Source organism: Eptesicus fuscus, chromosome 7, assembly GCF_027574615.1.
Source record: "Eptesicus fuscus isolate TK198812 chromosome 7, DD_ASM_mEF_20220401, whole genome shotgun sequence".
Lineage (NCBI taxonomy): Eukaryota > Metazoa > Chordata > Mammalia > Chiroptera > Vespertilionidae > Eptesicus > Eptesicus fuscus.
The window spans coordinates 14,856,965-14,875,095 of NC_072479.1; the positions used below are offsets into that span (position 1 = coordinate 14,856,965).

The following is an 18,131-nucleotide window of genomic DNA, read 5'->3' on the forward strand; positions in this document are numbered from 1 at the left end:
AAATTTTGACCTATAGAAATATTCTATTTTATGTTTACCTTAAACATATCTTTCTCACAAACTGTTGTTTATATGCGATTAGACTCAATTTGCTTCATTGAGATTTACATAAAATAATACATTTTCAATGCGTACTTGGAATAACATTGCATATAAATAGTATATTTTTAAGATAATGTAGGTACTTGTAAATGTAAGCTTTAGATGACTACTGTGAGACATGACTGGAATATGAATATCTTATTTTTTTGCTAGATTAAAGTGCTGTTAGTTACACTCTGAAAACAATTCATGTAATTTGGCAGATTGATTGCATTCTTTGAACTCTTAGGTGCCAGTGCCTGACAGTATCAGGAAGATTGGTATATGGCAAAACTGTCGTATAACAAATACACATAAAATGAGTACATTAGTGCCTACACAGTACTGGATCAACAGAAATATACAATCTAAGGATTTTATACCCTAAAGACAAATTCCCATCAATACTACTTATGCCTAAATTATTAAATGTTTAAAGGAAAATAAACTCTGAGTGAAGTTAGTAGGAGAACAGAAGGGGCGATGTGAAGAGAATCCACCCCTGCTGTGACCCTTGTAGGAGGTGTAATGTCCATACAGAGGATCCAGGCACATCTTGTCTGTGATGTTCTATTAAGCCAGAATAGTGAGAGCAATTATAAGTAGTGTTGATGGTATAAGATCCTTAAGTCTTAGATTTCAGCTCATCTTAGCAAACATTTGTTGAATGTGTACTCATGCTAGTCGTCATGCTGCGTGTATTAACCAAATCCTACCTTCCCAGAGCTCATAGTCTAGCAGAGGCAACGGTTGCATAGTACTTAATAATGGCATGTATTTCGTTTTGTTTTTTTGTTTGTTTGTTTTAATCAAAGGATGTACAAGTAACTGGGGCCAAAGAAAAAGTATCCTGAAGGATTATGAGAAAGACTGAGTCCTTAAGGCTGAGTAAGAGCTCAGGGAAAGGGGAAGACACTTTAGGGAACCCATGTTGTTATCTGTGGCCCAGGAGATTTTGAAGTTAATCACCAAGATTATGAACAAAATGGAAATATAAATTTAAATGGCCAACAAAATAGAATGAGTCGTTCTTATTTATATTCATTATTACCTGTGGCTTTTTTGCTTTCTAATTTTTTTAAATGTTTATTTAGTCTGTTAAATTTCTTAGATTAAAGGAACTTTCCCTGAAATAAATAAAATTTGGAAGTTAGTGCTAATGAGGAAGATTCCATCTGACCTTTCGTGAACCTGAGGGTAGGTAGTAGCAGACCTCAGGATTCCCACATTGGGAGGATAATGACCTCTGTGGAGATTCGGAAGGTCTAATGACATAACATGCATTTGTTATAAATGAAAACTTTAAAAAAGATAAATCCATCTTTTTCCTTGAAGATAATAAATTCTCATTTACCATTTGAGATACATATTAATTTAATCCAAATTAGTATAATGCTTTAATTGAGAGGTTATTTTTTGTTATTGTTTTTATGACATTAACTTTCTAATGAAGGTAATTTATTTAGAAAGGAAAGGTTGTTTTACTTCACAGTATTTGTTTAGGTTTTCTACTGTTTCCCCCCAAATTTTCATGACCATTAGTCACCCATAAAAGAAGTTTCATCTACTGTAAACCTTCCAATATTCTGAGATCATGGGATCACTGATTTGTGAGGTGCAGTAAAACTATGTCATATGAAAAGAACCAGACCAAGGGCCAAAGATAACAGTGTTATGTAGACTCTCAGAGGCCAGCTAAAATTTTGTTTTATAAGATTGTGCCCGTGTTTGGTCAGTAAAGCTAAGGCAGAGGTGAATGAAAGAACATTATGTTAAAGGCATTAAAGAACCTGCCGAAAGAAAACATTTTTAGTGAAAAGCATTCCAAATGGGGTAGAAGTAAAGAGCAGCCAAACACAGCCTATGTTTTCCATCTGTGCACGCAGTACCCGGGCAACGTGATTGCTGTTCGAGCATTTTCTGCCGTAAAAATACAGCCAGTACTAGAAATCTCAATTCCCTTTTGTTTCTTTCCTCTCTCTCTCCTCCACTCAACATTCCTCCCTTTCTCCCTTCCTTCCATCTTTTCTTTTTTCCTTTTGAAAGTCCACATAAACTCACATAACCAAGCCTACAAATCAATCAAACATAAAAATTGTTTTAATACTTTTTTGTTTCATTTGTAAGAACGGGGAGGGGCATATTTTAGAGAAAACAGTTTGAACCAAGAAAAGTGACTTTGGCTAAGTTATTTAGCCTTGTTAGACCATATGAAATATGAAATAGGTGATTGAACTGCACACTTCTTAGCTTACTTCCAACTCTGAAGTTTCATAGTTCTAACTTTCTAATTTGTTAACTATCTTGTGATCTTTCCCAAGAGTAATAGCTGAGTGTGTGGGCTAACTACCAGATGCCAGTAACAAGTCATCAATGTAGTCAAACTTATAAAAACCTGGTAAATGGTACAGTGAATCAAGAAATATTGTTTACACCAAATGCATGGTTAGATGTTCTTGGTCCTTACATTGGGATTATCAGTCCACTCATTTGAGAAAGACTTCATGAAAGGAACAGATTTGAAGGAATTTTAAAAATTTTGATTTATCTTTAAGTGCCCAGAAGAGATCTGTATAATTTACACTGTCACTTTTTCATGACTTTCCTAGTAAAAAGAGAATTTAAATTATTTCTTGCTACATACTGACCAAGAAAAATATATTTTCCTATCATTTTGAGAGAAATTTGCAATTTAGAGAGAGAGAGAAGAGCATTACCACATCAGATATTCTTATTCTGCCTGTTTAAACTTTACCTATATAATTATTTATTATCTACTTACTACTACCTATATGGAAATATGCCTTATTTTAAACTTGCACAAATATTAGCATGAATCCTTTTTAAAAGGTTGTAAGCTACCATTTGTGATTTGGAATTAAAAGATATTTGGGGTAAAATATAAAACAAATGATAAATGTCTTAAAAGAACAGATTGTATAGAAATATTTATTAGGAACATAAACTAAATGAAGTAAATCCCCAAAGAACGTCCAGAATGAACAATGCACATGCTAATAAGCAAAGGGGGTTCTAAATGGATGTGCATTTAAGGATATTTGATATTGTCTCTGATGACCTCTTAAGTAGCCTCTTAAATTTGATCAGCTTTAGATTTTTCTGCTGAAGAAATTAAAAAAGAAGAAAATATCATTATGAAATAATCAGCTTACTCTCTCTCATCAAACATGAAATCTAATATGGAAATTTTGCTTTCCTTAATCTTCCTTGCAGAATTAAAAGGCAAGTAGAAGATTGGTGTTTTAGCAGACAAGTAGAGGCATTGCCTGTTGCCCTGAACACTGCTTTTCTTTTTTCCAACTGAGAATTTCCAAATCATGACATAAACCAGGGCAGTGCAATTTTAGGCACAATTTCACAACCGTTCTGTTAAAGATCCTCTATTAAATATGAAGAGGGCTGCCAAAAAGATGAGTCCTTAGAGTGGGGGAGTCACACATTCTAGGCATCATTCAAGTATTTTAGAATAAATTTCAACATGTTCTTTCTATCTTTACTCCACTTTGGGGTTTCTTACCTCCAGGAGGGCTGTAAAAACAGTTGAGTTGAGCTTCATGCACCAAAGTGCCCTTAAACTTCACCTCTGTTTCAGCAGACGGGTGACTGGGAAGCGGCTGGTATGCAGGCATAGCAGGCTGAACAAAGGCTCGAAGCATGGTGAATATCCAGATGCGTACTAATAGGTCAGATTTTAAAATAAGCAAATATCCTGCTTGTGAGCTTTTCTCCTTGTAATTTTTTACACCTAGAAATCATTCTCACAGTCACATTTCTGAGCTGCACAAGTTAATGCGGCCATATCATATCACTGCAAATTTAGGTGGCAGGAATGACTAAGTTTTAGAATCCTAAAAACCACATCTCTTTTGTGTTTCTTCTCAACCTTGTCTTTTTCTTTCCTTCCTGCTGTGCTCACTGTCTACGTAAGGTGGCCTCTCCCCCAGTGGCTTTACAGGAAAACTGGGATTGAAATGGGAGGTTAATGGCTTCTGTCAGCCTGGCAGCTCATCACCTCCCAAGGCATGATGAGCTCTGGTTTTTATTTGTCACCACGAGCTGCTCTGATACACTCTCTTGTGTAGAAGAGTGATAGGTTTGTCCAGGGGTCGGTGGACCTTGGGCCTAAGAAACAGAAAACTGCAGTTGGAATGTGCACTTTAATGTAATTCACTGCTGTCCCTTTCCCGGTGGAATGCAGCTCAAGTGGCAAAACTATTTTAGGGAGAAAAAAATTAGGCGCAGTTCTACATTTTATCTTGGTGCTACCTTTCCGTTGCCAGGACTGTTGGTAAATCTGTTCCCACCCCACCCCACCCTACCCCACCCCTTGGCTTTTTAAATTTTGTGGTCAAACTAAATATTAACTAGAATGAAAGGAGCTATTTCAAAATGGTCCATTTTAATCTTAAAGTCAAGTTGCTTTATAGATGAATGGTCATAATCTCCACAATGTCTTATATAATCACTTTCAAACCCAGTCTTCCTTCATTCTTTGACATCTGAAAGATGTTTCTGTAGCATTTTCCTTCCCTAATTCTGCATTTCAGCTAACTCATGGTAATGGTATTGTCAAATTGTGTTTCTGTTTGTATCAACACTTTACTTGGCATCCTACCCTTGTGAAAATCTAGTTCCTTATGTCAAATGCCACAAATGTGTAACATCAAAAAAAAATGATACCCAAAATATTTCTGCTAATATGTCCTACTGATGAGACCAAATGGCTGTTTTTCCTCTGCCGCAGGGCCGTGAGTGCTGTTCGTTACGCTGTTTGTCTCCCATGCTACCCCTTTCTCCACTGATAGTTTGGGAAGACTCTGTCTCCAAGGAAAAAATGGGTAACCAAAAAATAGACCGGGTTCCTAGTTTTGTAACTAAGATTAGAACCACCAAAACACATAAACCTATTAAATAGTCAAATGCCATGTACTTATTTACAAGAACATGAAACTAGGTGGGTTAGTATGTAGGAATCTGTGTAGGCAATCAGGGTAAAACAATTAATGTTGATGGACTGGAAACAACCTTGAATAAAAGTTTCAAGATATACATTTAATGATCTTAAGATGAAAGAATTCCTTTTTTACATAAAGGCTGATACAGCCCATTAGATTCAGAACTCAGATGTTCTTTTTCAAAAGATTGTCATTGTATTAAAGGCAAGATATGTATTTCTAAGCAGATAAAATGGTCCTGTTCAAGGAAAAGCTGGTTTCTTCCACTTTTACCCTTTCATACATGTAGGTAGGTAAGATAAAGATTCCAGATACACTAATCATACAAAAAGTTAAAAGCCCATTGCCACCTTTTGGCAAGATAGTAATTCAGACTTATAAGGTACCTTTTAAGATGCCTGCTTAAAATTACACTAAAAAGACATTTCCTATACCTACTGATATCTGAATCAGTATTGACAAAAAGCAGATATCCACACCAAGGCATTGATCTGGTGAGTGGGGGGAAATGTCGTAGTTACTAGTAAAACATCACAGCCTGGCTGGTGTGACTCAGTGTTTGAGTGTCAGCCTATGAACCAGGAGATCACAGTTCCATTCCCAGTCAGCGCACATGCCCAGGTTGCAGGCTTGATCCCCACTGTGGGGTGTGCAGAATGCAGCCAATCAATGATTCTCTCTCATCATTGATGTTTCTCTCTCTCTTTTCCTCTCTGAAGTCAATAATAATAATAATAATAAAACATCACAGCTGTTTTAATGACCAAATAATATTCATATAATTAAATATTTTGAAAGTATAAATTATAAATGTTTTCCCTTTTAAAAATGTTTTATTGGTTTTCATTGCCTTATAACATTACTACTATTTTCAAAAATTTTTAAATGTACATGAGTGATACCACCAGGTCCTCAATTAGGTATTTATACATTGCTTGGAACTGTTTAGCTTTGGCTATAAAAATGATATAGATAGGCCCATACCAAGGTATACAATTTATTGGAAAATTGTTATATTGATCAATACCAATTACTCATTCATTACTAGATGATAGTCACAGTTGTTTCTAAGCTATCAACGATTGTAAATTTTCTGTACAGACATTTTGAAGTCAGAGATTTATTATGGAATCTAATTTTTCCTGACCCTATCCTAACTTACATCTTACAAAGCCAATTTCTCACTTAACGTTTACCTGGGAGAAGGAGAATAGAGAGGGGTTCCTAGGCCTAATTTGTGCATCAGGTGTCTGAATACTTGAAAATAAAGATGAAATATGTGTGTGAAATGTGCAAATGGAATATGGAAACATGTTTCAAAGCCAGTAGTTTAGAATTCCAATTTCATTTTCAATCTCTAGTCATGTGTTAAGAAACATTTACCAAATGCTTATTATGTTCCGGTGCTATATTTTTAAGGACAACAGGCTTATATTGGGGGGGGTGTGCCTGTATGTATGTGTGTGTGTGTGTGTGCATGTGCACACATGTGTGTGTGCATAAGCCCACTATAGATTTCTCTGTGGGCTTAAAAAATTCTAATGGGGGGATAAAGACACATATGTAATACCTTAATCAATAAAAAAATAAAAAAATTTTAAAAATTCTAGTGCTAGGTTTTCAAGCTTTAATTCTAATGATTGGTTTCATTTATTCAATAGTTGTGTGTTTCTTTCAAGATGGAGAGGGTCTTGCTTTCCATTTTGTAGTTTGGAAGATGCTCATAATTTGTTTGATGTGTTTTTGCAGTGTCCATTTATGGAATTTGGTTTTATGATAAGGAAGAATGCCAAAGAATTGCAGAACTTATGAAAAAGTAAGTGCTGAAAGACTGCGTAGTATTTTTCAGAAATACAAACTTTTGTTTGTATTTCTAAGTATGTGTAACTACACCATAATCTTAGCAGAATATATCTCTTACAGCATAACTTTTCAAGTTGTTAGGAAAAACATTTACTATTACTTTATAAGTGAAAAAGAGACATAAATACAACTTTTTACATTTTCGCTAGGTAACATTTATCATGTGGAATGGCTCACCTCATTGTTTTCTGCATGTGTGAAATACCTGTAATAGGAGTTGTTCCAGATGGCAGTTTTCCTTAATATCTTCCTCATTTGTCATTTGGCAGTTTTTTCTTTGAAAGTAATCAGTGTATCTGTTAGCAGAAGAACATTCAGAGACATTCTGAAAGGCTGCTCCAGATTCTCAGGTCTTTCATTTCCTTCCTGCCTCCGTGCTTTCCTTTAAGTGCATACCCATAGTTGTAGGGGCTCAGGGTTCCCCACCCTCCAACACTGTGAGTACTTAAGATGGCCTCTCTCTCTCTCTCTCTCTCTCTCTCTCTCTCTCTCTCTCTCTCTCTCTTTCTTTCTCTCTCTCTCTTTCTCGTCTTGTTTTCTTCTACTCTCATGCTATCTTGTGATTTCTCCCATCTTTGAGCAGTTCTTGAGCCCAGGGCTTGTGCTGTGAGGCAGTGACTTCCCTGCTGTTTAAGGGAATGGTTTAGAGCAGCGGTTGCCAACTGGTGGTCCGTGAGGTCCGAAAGGTTGGCGACCGCTGGCTTAGAGGAAATGACATATTTCCCACTTGTGCTGTATCTCAGGTCGTGACTGGACTCAGCTGAGCACATAGTGTAGCTGCTGCCCACATGAGTTGACAAAGCAGCTCTATATGCAAAAGAATCATTTCCAATTTTAAATTTTGGGCAATAAAATTACTAAAAAGTGATTCTCAAAAATGAAACTTCGGGACCATTTTTATATAAATATAATTGATTTCTGAAAATCTAGCTTGTGATGATAGCTAATTTAGGTAACTAGCTCAGGTTTCAGATTGTGATTGTGTTCAAACTTGTATTTACCACTGTAACAACTAGTTCTTAGAACATTCATGTTATTGTCAACTGTACAATGGATAATAATAGCAGGATTTCATATAGATTAAAAATTACCCTGCAGCTCAGCCAAGAGGCCATGTTAAAATCGCCAGCATTCTGCACTAATTACTTAACAGCTGGGGCAGGAAATTGATTGTTGACTAGCAATTGCAGCTGATGTGTATGGATTCCAGCCCTTCCTCAGTTAGAATTAAAACTCTCAATACATTCTCAGATCTTTTTGACCAACTTCATGGCAATTATAAAAGAATTTGAGCTGTAAGTCAAAGCACACAAAAGGAACAAGTGTTTTTATCAATGCCACCTAGCTGCATATAGAAGCATATGGTCTCCCTTCTGTATTGTTTTCAGGAAAACAGAAGACATGCCTTATTGCTTTGTTTTTTATATGCCCCTCTCCTAGAAGGGAATCTTCACTGTTTCCAAATTTCCAGAGAACCATATGATTTGAGTAGCTGGAATTAACCTCGCTTTGACTTTAAGGCACTTTGGAGGATGGGGGAAATCTGACTTGCCATGCAGTTTGCTCGGTTTTTGAGAACTCTAAAATTGGGTTTCCTCAGCAATTAATAAGTCCTTTCAAATGCTCTAAATGAGGAGTTGGCAAAGATAATATTTTTTTGTATGGTCACACTTCCTCTGTCACAGCTACTCAACTCTGCAGGCAATCTGAGACAGCAGCCTAAGGACAGGGGCTGTGTTTGTAACGCCACAAAAACCAGCAGTGGGCAGGATTTGGCCTGCAGGTTGGAGTTTGCCCCCCTTTACTCTAGATTAATATTCTAGTCAGTGAACTCAGGAACTCCCTCAAATCTCATTTTCCTTCTTTCAATTCTTAAGCAGTCTTATTTTTAATACTAGAGGCCTGGTACACAAAATTCGTACACTCGGTGGGGGGGGGAGAGGGGCGTGCCTCAGCCTGGCCTGTGCCCTCTTGCAGTCCAGGAGCCCTTGAGGGATGTCCAACTGATGGCTGTCAGTCGGACATCCTTAGTGCTGCTGTAGAGGCAGGAGAGGCTCCTGTCACTGCCATTGCACTCGCCAGCCATGAACCCAGCTTCTGGCTGAGCGGCGCTCCCCCTGGAGGGGGGGGCGCACTGACCACCGGGGGCAGCTCCTGCATTGAGTGTCTGCCCCTGGTGGTCAGAGCTCATCATAGTGACTGGTCGTTCTACCATTCGGTTGATTTGCATATTAGCCTTTTATTATATGGGATGATTATAACAGGATAAAAGCAACTGGGTGAGAATTGGATGGTTTTAAAAATCATATGTGTTGAATTGTTTTTCCTTGTGTGGCTCTTCCCCTCTACTTTTCTAGCCTAACTCAGTATGAACAATTGAAAGCCCATCAAGAAACTGGAGCAGGAATCTCCCCAATGATCCTCAGTTCAGGAGAGGGGAAGGAAGTAGATATCTTACGAATGCTCACCAAAGCCAAAGATGAATATACGAAGGTGAGTTTTTGTTTGCCCTTGTGATACATAGGTAATTCCCACAGCGGGAACACACTCATTAAGAAAGTCTTAACTGCTATTCCTTCGACCAAACAAAATTATATGAAAACTAAAATCTTTGCTTTTAAGAGATTATGACTATTTGCTTTTAAATAGATTAAAAGGTAGCCTGAGAAATCAGTAACCTTCTTATGTACAAATAGTACACAGTCATAAGGTTTACTAGAAGACCCCCATAAAAATAGCAACAAACTGCCCTAGCTGGTTTTGCTCAGTGATTAGAGCATTGACCTGGGGATTGAAGGGTCAAGGGTTTGATTCCGGTCAAGGGTAGGTACCTTGGTTGCAGGCTCAATCCCTAGTCTTGGTCGGCGTGTGCGGGAGGCAACCAATCAATGTGTCTCTCTCACATTGGTGTTTCTCTCTGTTTGTCTGTCTCTTCCCCTCCCTTCCACTCTCTAAAAATCAATGGATAAAATAATCTCGCGTGAGATTAACAACAACAAAAATAGCAATAAACTAATATAAATTCTTTGGAATAAAATAACAAGAAACGAGCAAAACCTATATAAAGAAAACATTTAAACACTCCTGAAAGGCATAAAAATAGACTTGAACAAATGGAAATATATGTCCTGATCTTAGACAAGGAGATAAAACTTCAGGTTTTCACTTCCCCATAAATTAATCTATAAATTTAAGATGATTCCTAAACAAATACAAACTGATTTCTTTTTCCTCTTCTGAGGTCAGACAGGTTGATTATGAGGGTTTTGTGGGAAAATACACAAGGAAGAATAACTGGGGAAAACCCTGGCAAAGAAAAGCCATACTGGGTGGGAGAGAAGTGGGGAGCTAGCTCTACCTAATATTAAGACATTAAAGCCTGGACACTTAAAATAGTGTGGTATTGGTGTTGCTGCAAAAACAATCAGATAGACCAGTGGGACAGATGAGAAAGTCCAAAATGAGACCCCAGTGTATATGAAATTTAGGATATGATAAAGATGAAAATTCCAAGTCAGTTATTTTAATAGATTTTTAATTAAATGATGTTGGCTAACTGGTAGCCATTTGGAAAAATGCAAAATTGGATCTCTTCCTTGTGCCATATGCAGGATAAATTCCAAATGTATTAGGAATTTAAATGTAAAAGTAAAACTATTCAAGTACCAGGAGAAAACTTGTATGGATTTCTTTGTAGTCTGGGAAAGGGGAAATCTTCCTAACCATGACTCAAAACCCAAAAGCAATTAATTAAATTACATGAAATTTTAAAAAATGTGTTTCATGGTTTAAAAAAACCACAAGCAAAGTGAAAAGGTACTGAAAACTAAGAAGAAATGTTTACAGCTAAATAATAGAAAGAGGGTTAATTTTCCTATTTTATAAAGCACTTTTATAAAAATCGAGAAGTAAAAGATTAACATCTCTAGAAACATGGGCAAAGAATAAAATTAGAAAAGAAAATAAAAGTTAGAATTTGAAAATTAGATGAAATAAATGTACATAATTAAATATATTATGACATAATTACTTAGAAAAAAATTAGAGTGACTTCAGAACCCCTTATTTGAACTAAATACCCCTAGTGGATTATATTTTAAGGACAAAAAGAACTACAAAGAAATTATAAACTTCTTTCAGTGGTTTTGTTAGCATTGTAATTTTTCAGCTGTCATGAGATATAATAAATAAGTACAGTTGACCCTTTAACAATGTGTCAGTTAGGGGTACTGACCCCACACACAGTTGAAAATCCACATATAACTTTTTACTCCCCCAAGCACTTAACTAATAACCTAATATTGACCAGATGACTTACCAATAACATGAACAATAGATTAATACATATTTTATATATTATATGTAATGTATACTGTATTCTTACAATGAAAGGATAGAGAAAAGATGTTATTATGAACAAATCACAGGGAAGAGAAAATACATGTACTGTATTTATTTTTTTTAAATATGTTTTTATTGATTTTTAGAAAGAGAGGAAGAGAGAGGGGAAGAGAGGTAGAAACATTGATAAGAGAGAGAAAAACATTGATTGGCTGCCTCCCGCACACCCCCTACTGGGGATCTAGCCTGCAACCCAGGCATGTGCCCTGACCAGGAATCAAACCTGTGACCTCTTGGTTCATGGGTCAGTGCTCAACCACTGAGCCACACTGTCTGGGCACATGTACTGTATTGAAAAAAATTGCATATAAGTGATCCACACAATTCAAATCCATGTTGTTCAAGGGTCAACTTGTGGTCAGAATAAAACCTTCAGTGTAAGAGAAAAAAATAAATTAATGTATAATGTTACATTTTAAATGCAAATGTCTGAATTAGTTGACATTTTATTCCTTAAATATGTAGTTATTAACTTTTCCCCCTGAAAAGACCTAGAAATAAGTGACAACCCAGTAGCAATAAATACCTCTAGCCCCCAGATTATTGTTTCTAAATACTGTTTCCTCACGAAAGGTTTCCGGGCTCTTTAAAGAAACTCCTAATTCCAGGATATGAAAGCCAAACAAATAGGATCATGTGGAAGGGGCACAGTAGTCAGCTTGAAGGGACCACCAACCAAAGTAATGAATTCTAACATCAACAAGAATGACTGCAGCCCTACCTGGTTTGGCTCAGTGGATAGAGCGTCGGCCTGCAGACTGAAAGGTCCTGGGTTTGATTCCGGTCAAGGGCACATGCCTGGGTTGCGGGCTCGATCCCCAGTAGGCAGCCAATCAATGATTCTCATCATTGATGTTTCTATCTCTCTATCCCTCTCCCTTCCTCTCTGAAATCAATAAAAATATTTTAAAAAAAAGAATGCAGTGGATTGAAACCCACTGAATTGATAAAATCTGAGTTCATAGAGATAAGAGAGAGCACGCAACCAAAAATATAAAACAAAATAAAAATATAATTATTGGCTACCCTTGGAGATACTAGGACACCAGCTCCTTCCTCTGAAAATTGGTAGTTAATGAAAAATAATTAAGCATTTATTCTACCTGGCCAATATGGACTATATTTCAGAGTAACCAAATAGTCCTTGTTGATGAGGGGAAGTTCTCTATTAAAGAATTCCAAGAATTCCCCCTTCTTTTTTTTTTTTTATTTTTTTAAATATATTTTATTGATTTTTTACAGAGAGGAAAGGAGAGGGACAGAGAGCTAGAAACATCGACCAGCTGCCTCTTGCACACCCCCTACCGGGGATGTGCCCGCAACCAATGTACATGCCCTTGACCGGAATCGAACCTGGGACCTTTCAGTCCGCAGGCCGACGCTCTATCCACTGAGCCAAACCGGTTTCGGCAAGAATTCCCCCTTCTTAATGTAGATAGAATGATAGAACTTAAAAACACTCTAGTAAAATAATTGATTCAGGCAATGATTATCAGTTGTTAATAATATGAGAAGAATTGATGAAAGGGTTTAGGGTGCCACCACCTGAACCCATTGATCAACATAATTAAAAATTGAATAACCAGACATTATGTGCCTCCGACTGTGATATAATGTGAAAGATATAGCACCACCTTGAAATATTCTTGCCAAAAGAGTTGATTCTGAATCTAAGACTTGAGCTCTAACTTTCTAGTTTATAGAAAATGAAAGGGAGGAAGGAGTAAGGAGCAGATAGGAAACAAATGACACCACAAGGAAACAATCAGAAAAGTCCTGAATGAAGTGGGACATACTAAAGGACAATTGACTGTGTTTCTTTAACATGCCTTTGACTGGATTGATGACTCACCCTTTATTGTTAGACTGTGAGCTCCTTGAGTACAAAGAACATCCCTAGTCTTCTTCCAAGTTCCTGGCACATGATAAGTGCCAAATAAATGTTTGTTGAATGAAGGAATGAATATGAATATGAATAAATCAGAGTTTCATTATTCTATCATAGGGCTTGGACAGAGATGCTTTAATTCCAGCTTTAGTCAGTAATAACTATTTCTATATTGTTTATTTTATTTAATTCTTAAAATCTTTAAAAGGTAGCCTAATGACTTGGCAACTAGTCAGATAATGAATTATACTTTATTAATTGTACTATGTTAGGCACACTATAGATTAATCTTTTAAAATATATATATATTTTATTGATTTTTTACAGAAAGGAAGGGAGAGGGATAGAGACTCAGAAACATCGACGAGAGAGAAACATCAGTCAGCTGCCTCCTGCATACCTCCCATGGGGATGTGCCCACAACCGAGGTACATGCCCTTGACTGGAATCGAACCTGGGACCCTTCAGTCTACAGGCCGACGCTCTATCCACTGAGCCAAACCGGTCAGGGATATAGATTAATCTTAAAAAGTAAAATTTTACCCTCCAGGAACTTCAGTTCTATGTGGCCAGTAAATAGTAAATGTAAATATTGAACAAATACTTTTTCTCCCTCTCTTCTCTCAAACACACACACACACACACACACACACACACACACACACACACACACTGTACCGTTTGTATTTTATAATTAAAGGCTTGTGGCACAAAATTCATGCACAGGTAGGGTCCCTAAGCATGGCTGGTGATCAGGGCTGATTTGTGGGGTGACTGGCGGGACCCCCGCTGGCACCCGCCTTGGCAGGCCTAGTGCTGCCCACTTGCCGGCCCCACCCCCCACCGCTGCCACTGGTCGCCTCCCTCTGCAGGGCTACCCGTGGGGCAATCAGGGGCCCCTGCTGGCACCCACCTTGGCTGTCCTGAGGCCTGTGGGCTGGGGGCAGCTCCTGTGTTGAGCATCTGCCCCCTGGTGGTCAGTGTGTGTCATTCCGCCATCCAATTTGCATATTAGGCTTTTATTATATAGAACTAGAGGCCCAGTGCATGAAATTTGTGCATGGAGGGGGGTTGTCCCTCAGCCCAGCCTGCACCCTCTTCAATCTGGGACCCCTCCAGGGATGTCCGACTGCCCGTTTAGGCCCGATCCTGGGGATCGGGCCTAAACGGGCAGTCAGACATCCCTCTCACAATCCAGGACTGCTGGCTCCCAACTGCTTGCCTGCCTGACTTCCTGATTGCCCCTAACCGCTTCTGCCTGCCAGCCTGATCACCCCCTAACCACTTTGCTGCCAGCCTGATTGATGCCTAACTGCTCCCCTGCCAGCCTGTTTGCCCCCAACTTTCCTCCTCTGCCGGCCTGGTCACCCCTAACTGCTCTCCCCTGCAGGGTTGATCGCCTCCAACTGCCCTCCCTTGCAGGCCTGGTCCCTCTCAACTGCCCTCCCCTGCTGGCCATCTTGTGGTGGCCATCTTGTGTCCACATGGAGGCAGGATCTTTGACCACATGGGGGCAGCCATATTGTGTGTTGGAGTGATGGTCAATCTGCATATTACTCTTTTATTAGATAGGATAGAGGCCTGGTGCACGGGTGGGGACCAGCTGGTTTGCCCTGAAGGGTGTCCCGGATCAGGGTGGAGGTTCCCTTGGGGTGTCGGGTGGCCTGGGTGAAGGACCTATGGTGGTTTGCAGGCCGGCCACGCCCCCTGGTGACCCAAGCAGAGGCCCTGGTATCTGGGGTTTATTTATCTTCTACAATTGAAACTTTGTAGCCTGGAGTGGAGCCAAGCCTCCTGCTCGCTCCATGGCCGGCAGCCATTTCTCTTGGGATTGATGTATCTTCTATAATTGAAACTTTGTAGCCTGGAGCAGAGGCCTAGGCCAGCCAGGGCTGCAGAAGCTTTGCTTCCTCCATTGCTGGGGGCAACCCTTGCCTCCTGCTCTTTCCAGCTCCGTAGCTGCTGCCATTTCTGTTTGGATTTGTTTACCTTCTATAATTGAAACTTTGTAGCCTTGAGTGGAGGCTTAGGCTGGTAAGAGCAGGCGGAAAGCTTAGCTTCCTCTGTTGCCGGGAAAACCCAAGCCTCCCTCCTGCTCTCTGTGGCTGTAGCCATCTTGGTTGGGTTTATTTGCATATTTGCTCCTGATTGGCTGGTGGGCATGGCTGGTGGGTGTGGCAAGTTAGGGTCAATTTGAATATTACTCTTTTATTAGGTAGGATGTTTTGGCACCTTAAGAATCTTTTGGTTGGGGACAGATTGTGCCTCCCTGAGCTTGCCAATTCTTAGAGGGAGCAAAGGACCCAACCAGAAACATGCCTTCGATGTGCAAACTAATGATCCTGAGCCATTCTCCACTATCTGATCTGTGTACACCAGGAAGCAATATTCTTCCGCCTTCCTCCTATCAGGGCCAGGTCAGGCAGCTAGGGACTCCCCTATGGTTGATATCCTGCTGGAATGATTCAAATGAGATAGTCCTAGGGGGCAGAAGCTCCAGTAAAAGGCTTTAGTCTTGGTTTCCCCTTGCTCCTGTTTGCTCCCTCCGGACCATCGAGAGGCTTCCCCATGTGGCCCTGTGTAGTGGGCTGTGCCTCCTGTTTCTAGGACCTGTGAGTAGAATAAACTTGGTTTCCTGAGCCTCTCCAGTGCTGCCTCATATAGCGACACCTGACTGTCTCATAAAATAACATGGAACTCACACGCACTCATGGCTTTGGAGACTTCTCTTTATACTATACCTACAACTTGAAATGGTTTTCCCCTCATTTTACTTGCCCTTCAGACTCTACATGTCTTTCAAGGCCCAGTTAAAATGCCACTTTTTACATGGAGTTTTCCCAGATCACACCATTCAAATTAATTATTCTTTCCATTGAACTCACCATCTATTAGTATTTAGAACTTATTTTGTTCTTTCTCAATTTTTACAGTTAAGTCAACTTCTCCCACAACAGTGTTAACTTGTTGAGGTCGAAACAATGTTCTGTTCATCATTATGCTCCCATAGATGGGTTCTTACAGTGTTGACAGGAAGTGCAGACATTCAATCAAATATGTTATAGACATAATGTCAATTGCTCCAACTGTGAGGTAAACAACAGAAGAAATTATTCTTTCTGCCATTAACGGCCAGATGATGTAATGTAACCTATATGATCATGGTACTGCTCTGGCCTAAATCCTTCTTGTTTTCTCATTGCCTAGTATCTATGAACCTGCAGACTCTTTTTAAAAATATATATTTTTTTATTGATTTCAGAGAAGGAGGGAGAGATAGAAACGTCAATGATGAGATATGGAATTGAGCCCACAACCCAGGCAAGTGCCCTGACCGGGAATCCAACCACTGAGCCACACCAGCCGAGCTCAGATAATTCTTCTAACCCAATACCTTCTACTCCCACTGCCCCTTACAAACATTTGAAACTCCTAGAAACAAAATAACAATCTTCCTTCCTAAAAGTGCCTTCATGCCTTTTCCCATGCTATCCCCTCTCGTTTACCTATAAAATATCATCAGCCTTTCAAGGCCCATTTCACATGTTCTTTGCCCATCATGTTACTTCTGATCCACCCACCAGATGTTTGTGCTCCCCCATTAACATCCATTGCATCTTTTATTTACCTTGTATTTGTGTTTCCTCCTCTCTCACACACCAACAGACATTTTAGAAAATGGTGAACATGAGCCAAATGGTTCTGATATATAGGAAATGGGGAAATGGAAAGAGGGCAAAAGAGAAAGAAAACAAAATTTTTCCTCAGAATTCTTGTTATGAGGAAGTGAATTTTCCATTATTGGAAGCATTAAAGAAGAGACTGAATGATTACATATTGGGGATAGTATAAAAATTTTTTTATTTCTCTGTATAAATGTTAAACTAAATAAATTACTTCTGAGATTTTTTTCCAACTCAAAAAATTTTAAATTCACGAAATTCCAAAAAGTTTGAGGAGGAAACATTTTATGCTATAGGTATATGATATTGATAAATAAAGCCTAGTGGTACCAGATACAACTTTTTATGTAAAGCTAATAAAATAATTTGAAACACTTATTTGGGTTAATATTTTATGCTTTCTCCCTAAGAAATAACCTTCTATGAGTTTTCTGTAAAGTAGCAATGATATTAATTTGAGTGTCATCTCCTTTACCTCCTTCCTTCTTGTCGAGATGCAAATGAACCATAAGATAACAAAGCTCAGGAAGATAAATGAACCAGGCCAGAAGTGATTTGTAGGCTACATAGTTAAGTCCTTACTACTCAAAAGTGGACTATTATGCGTTTTGTGGTTTTAGGCAAGAATTAATAGTTCTAGATATTGCTGAGATCTATTTATGAAATTAAAGAAATTATTAAGTATCTTTTGATGTTCAATGAAAAAATTCAGAAACAAAAAGGAAAATAACCCTGGCTGGTTAGCTCAGTCCGTTAGTACATCATTCCAATATGTCAAGGTGTGAGTTCAGACCCTAGTCAGGGCACATATGAGAATCAATCAATGAATGCCTAAATAAGTGGAACAACAAATTGATCTCTCTCTCTCTCTCTCTCTCTCTCTCTCTCTCTCTCTCTCTCTCTCTCTCTCTCCTCCCTTTCCTCTCTCTCTAAAATCTCTCTATATAAAAGCCTAAGCAACCGGCTGTCCAGTAACTATGATGCACACTGACCACCAGGGGGCAGAGGCCCACCACAGGCTTGGAAACATGGAACAGCCTGATGAATCTCAGAAGGAAGGGGATGGGGGAGGGCGGGAAGAGATTAACCAAAGATGTTATATGCATACTAGAGGCCCGGTGCAGATTCGTGCACCGGTGGGGTCCCTTGGCCTGGCCTGTGGGGATCAGGCTAAAACCGGCTCTCCGACATCCCCGAGGGGGTCCCAGATTGCGAGAGGGAGCAGGCCAGGGCAAGGGA

At 39.0% G+C, this 18,131-nt stretch overlaps 1 protein-coding gene across 3 annotated transcripts in view; it reads left to right on the plus strand.

Annotated features, from left to right (window-relative positions):
• Positions 1-18,131, plus strand: part of DCP1B (decapping mRNA 1B) — a 58,651-nt gene that overhangs the window by 29,945 nt on the left and 10,575 nt on the right. For all 3 annotated transcript variants that reach the window (XM_008153351.3, XM_054718757.1, XM_054718758.1), the window contains exons 4-5: positions 6,807-6,873; positions 9,278-9,413. In XM_008153351.3, the coding sequence (XP_008151573.2) occupies positions 6,807-6,873; positions 9,278-9,413 (203 nt within the window). The remainder of the gene's footprint in view (positions 1-6,806; positions 6,874-9,277; positions 9,414-18,131) is intronic.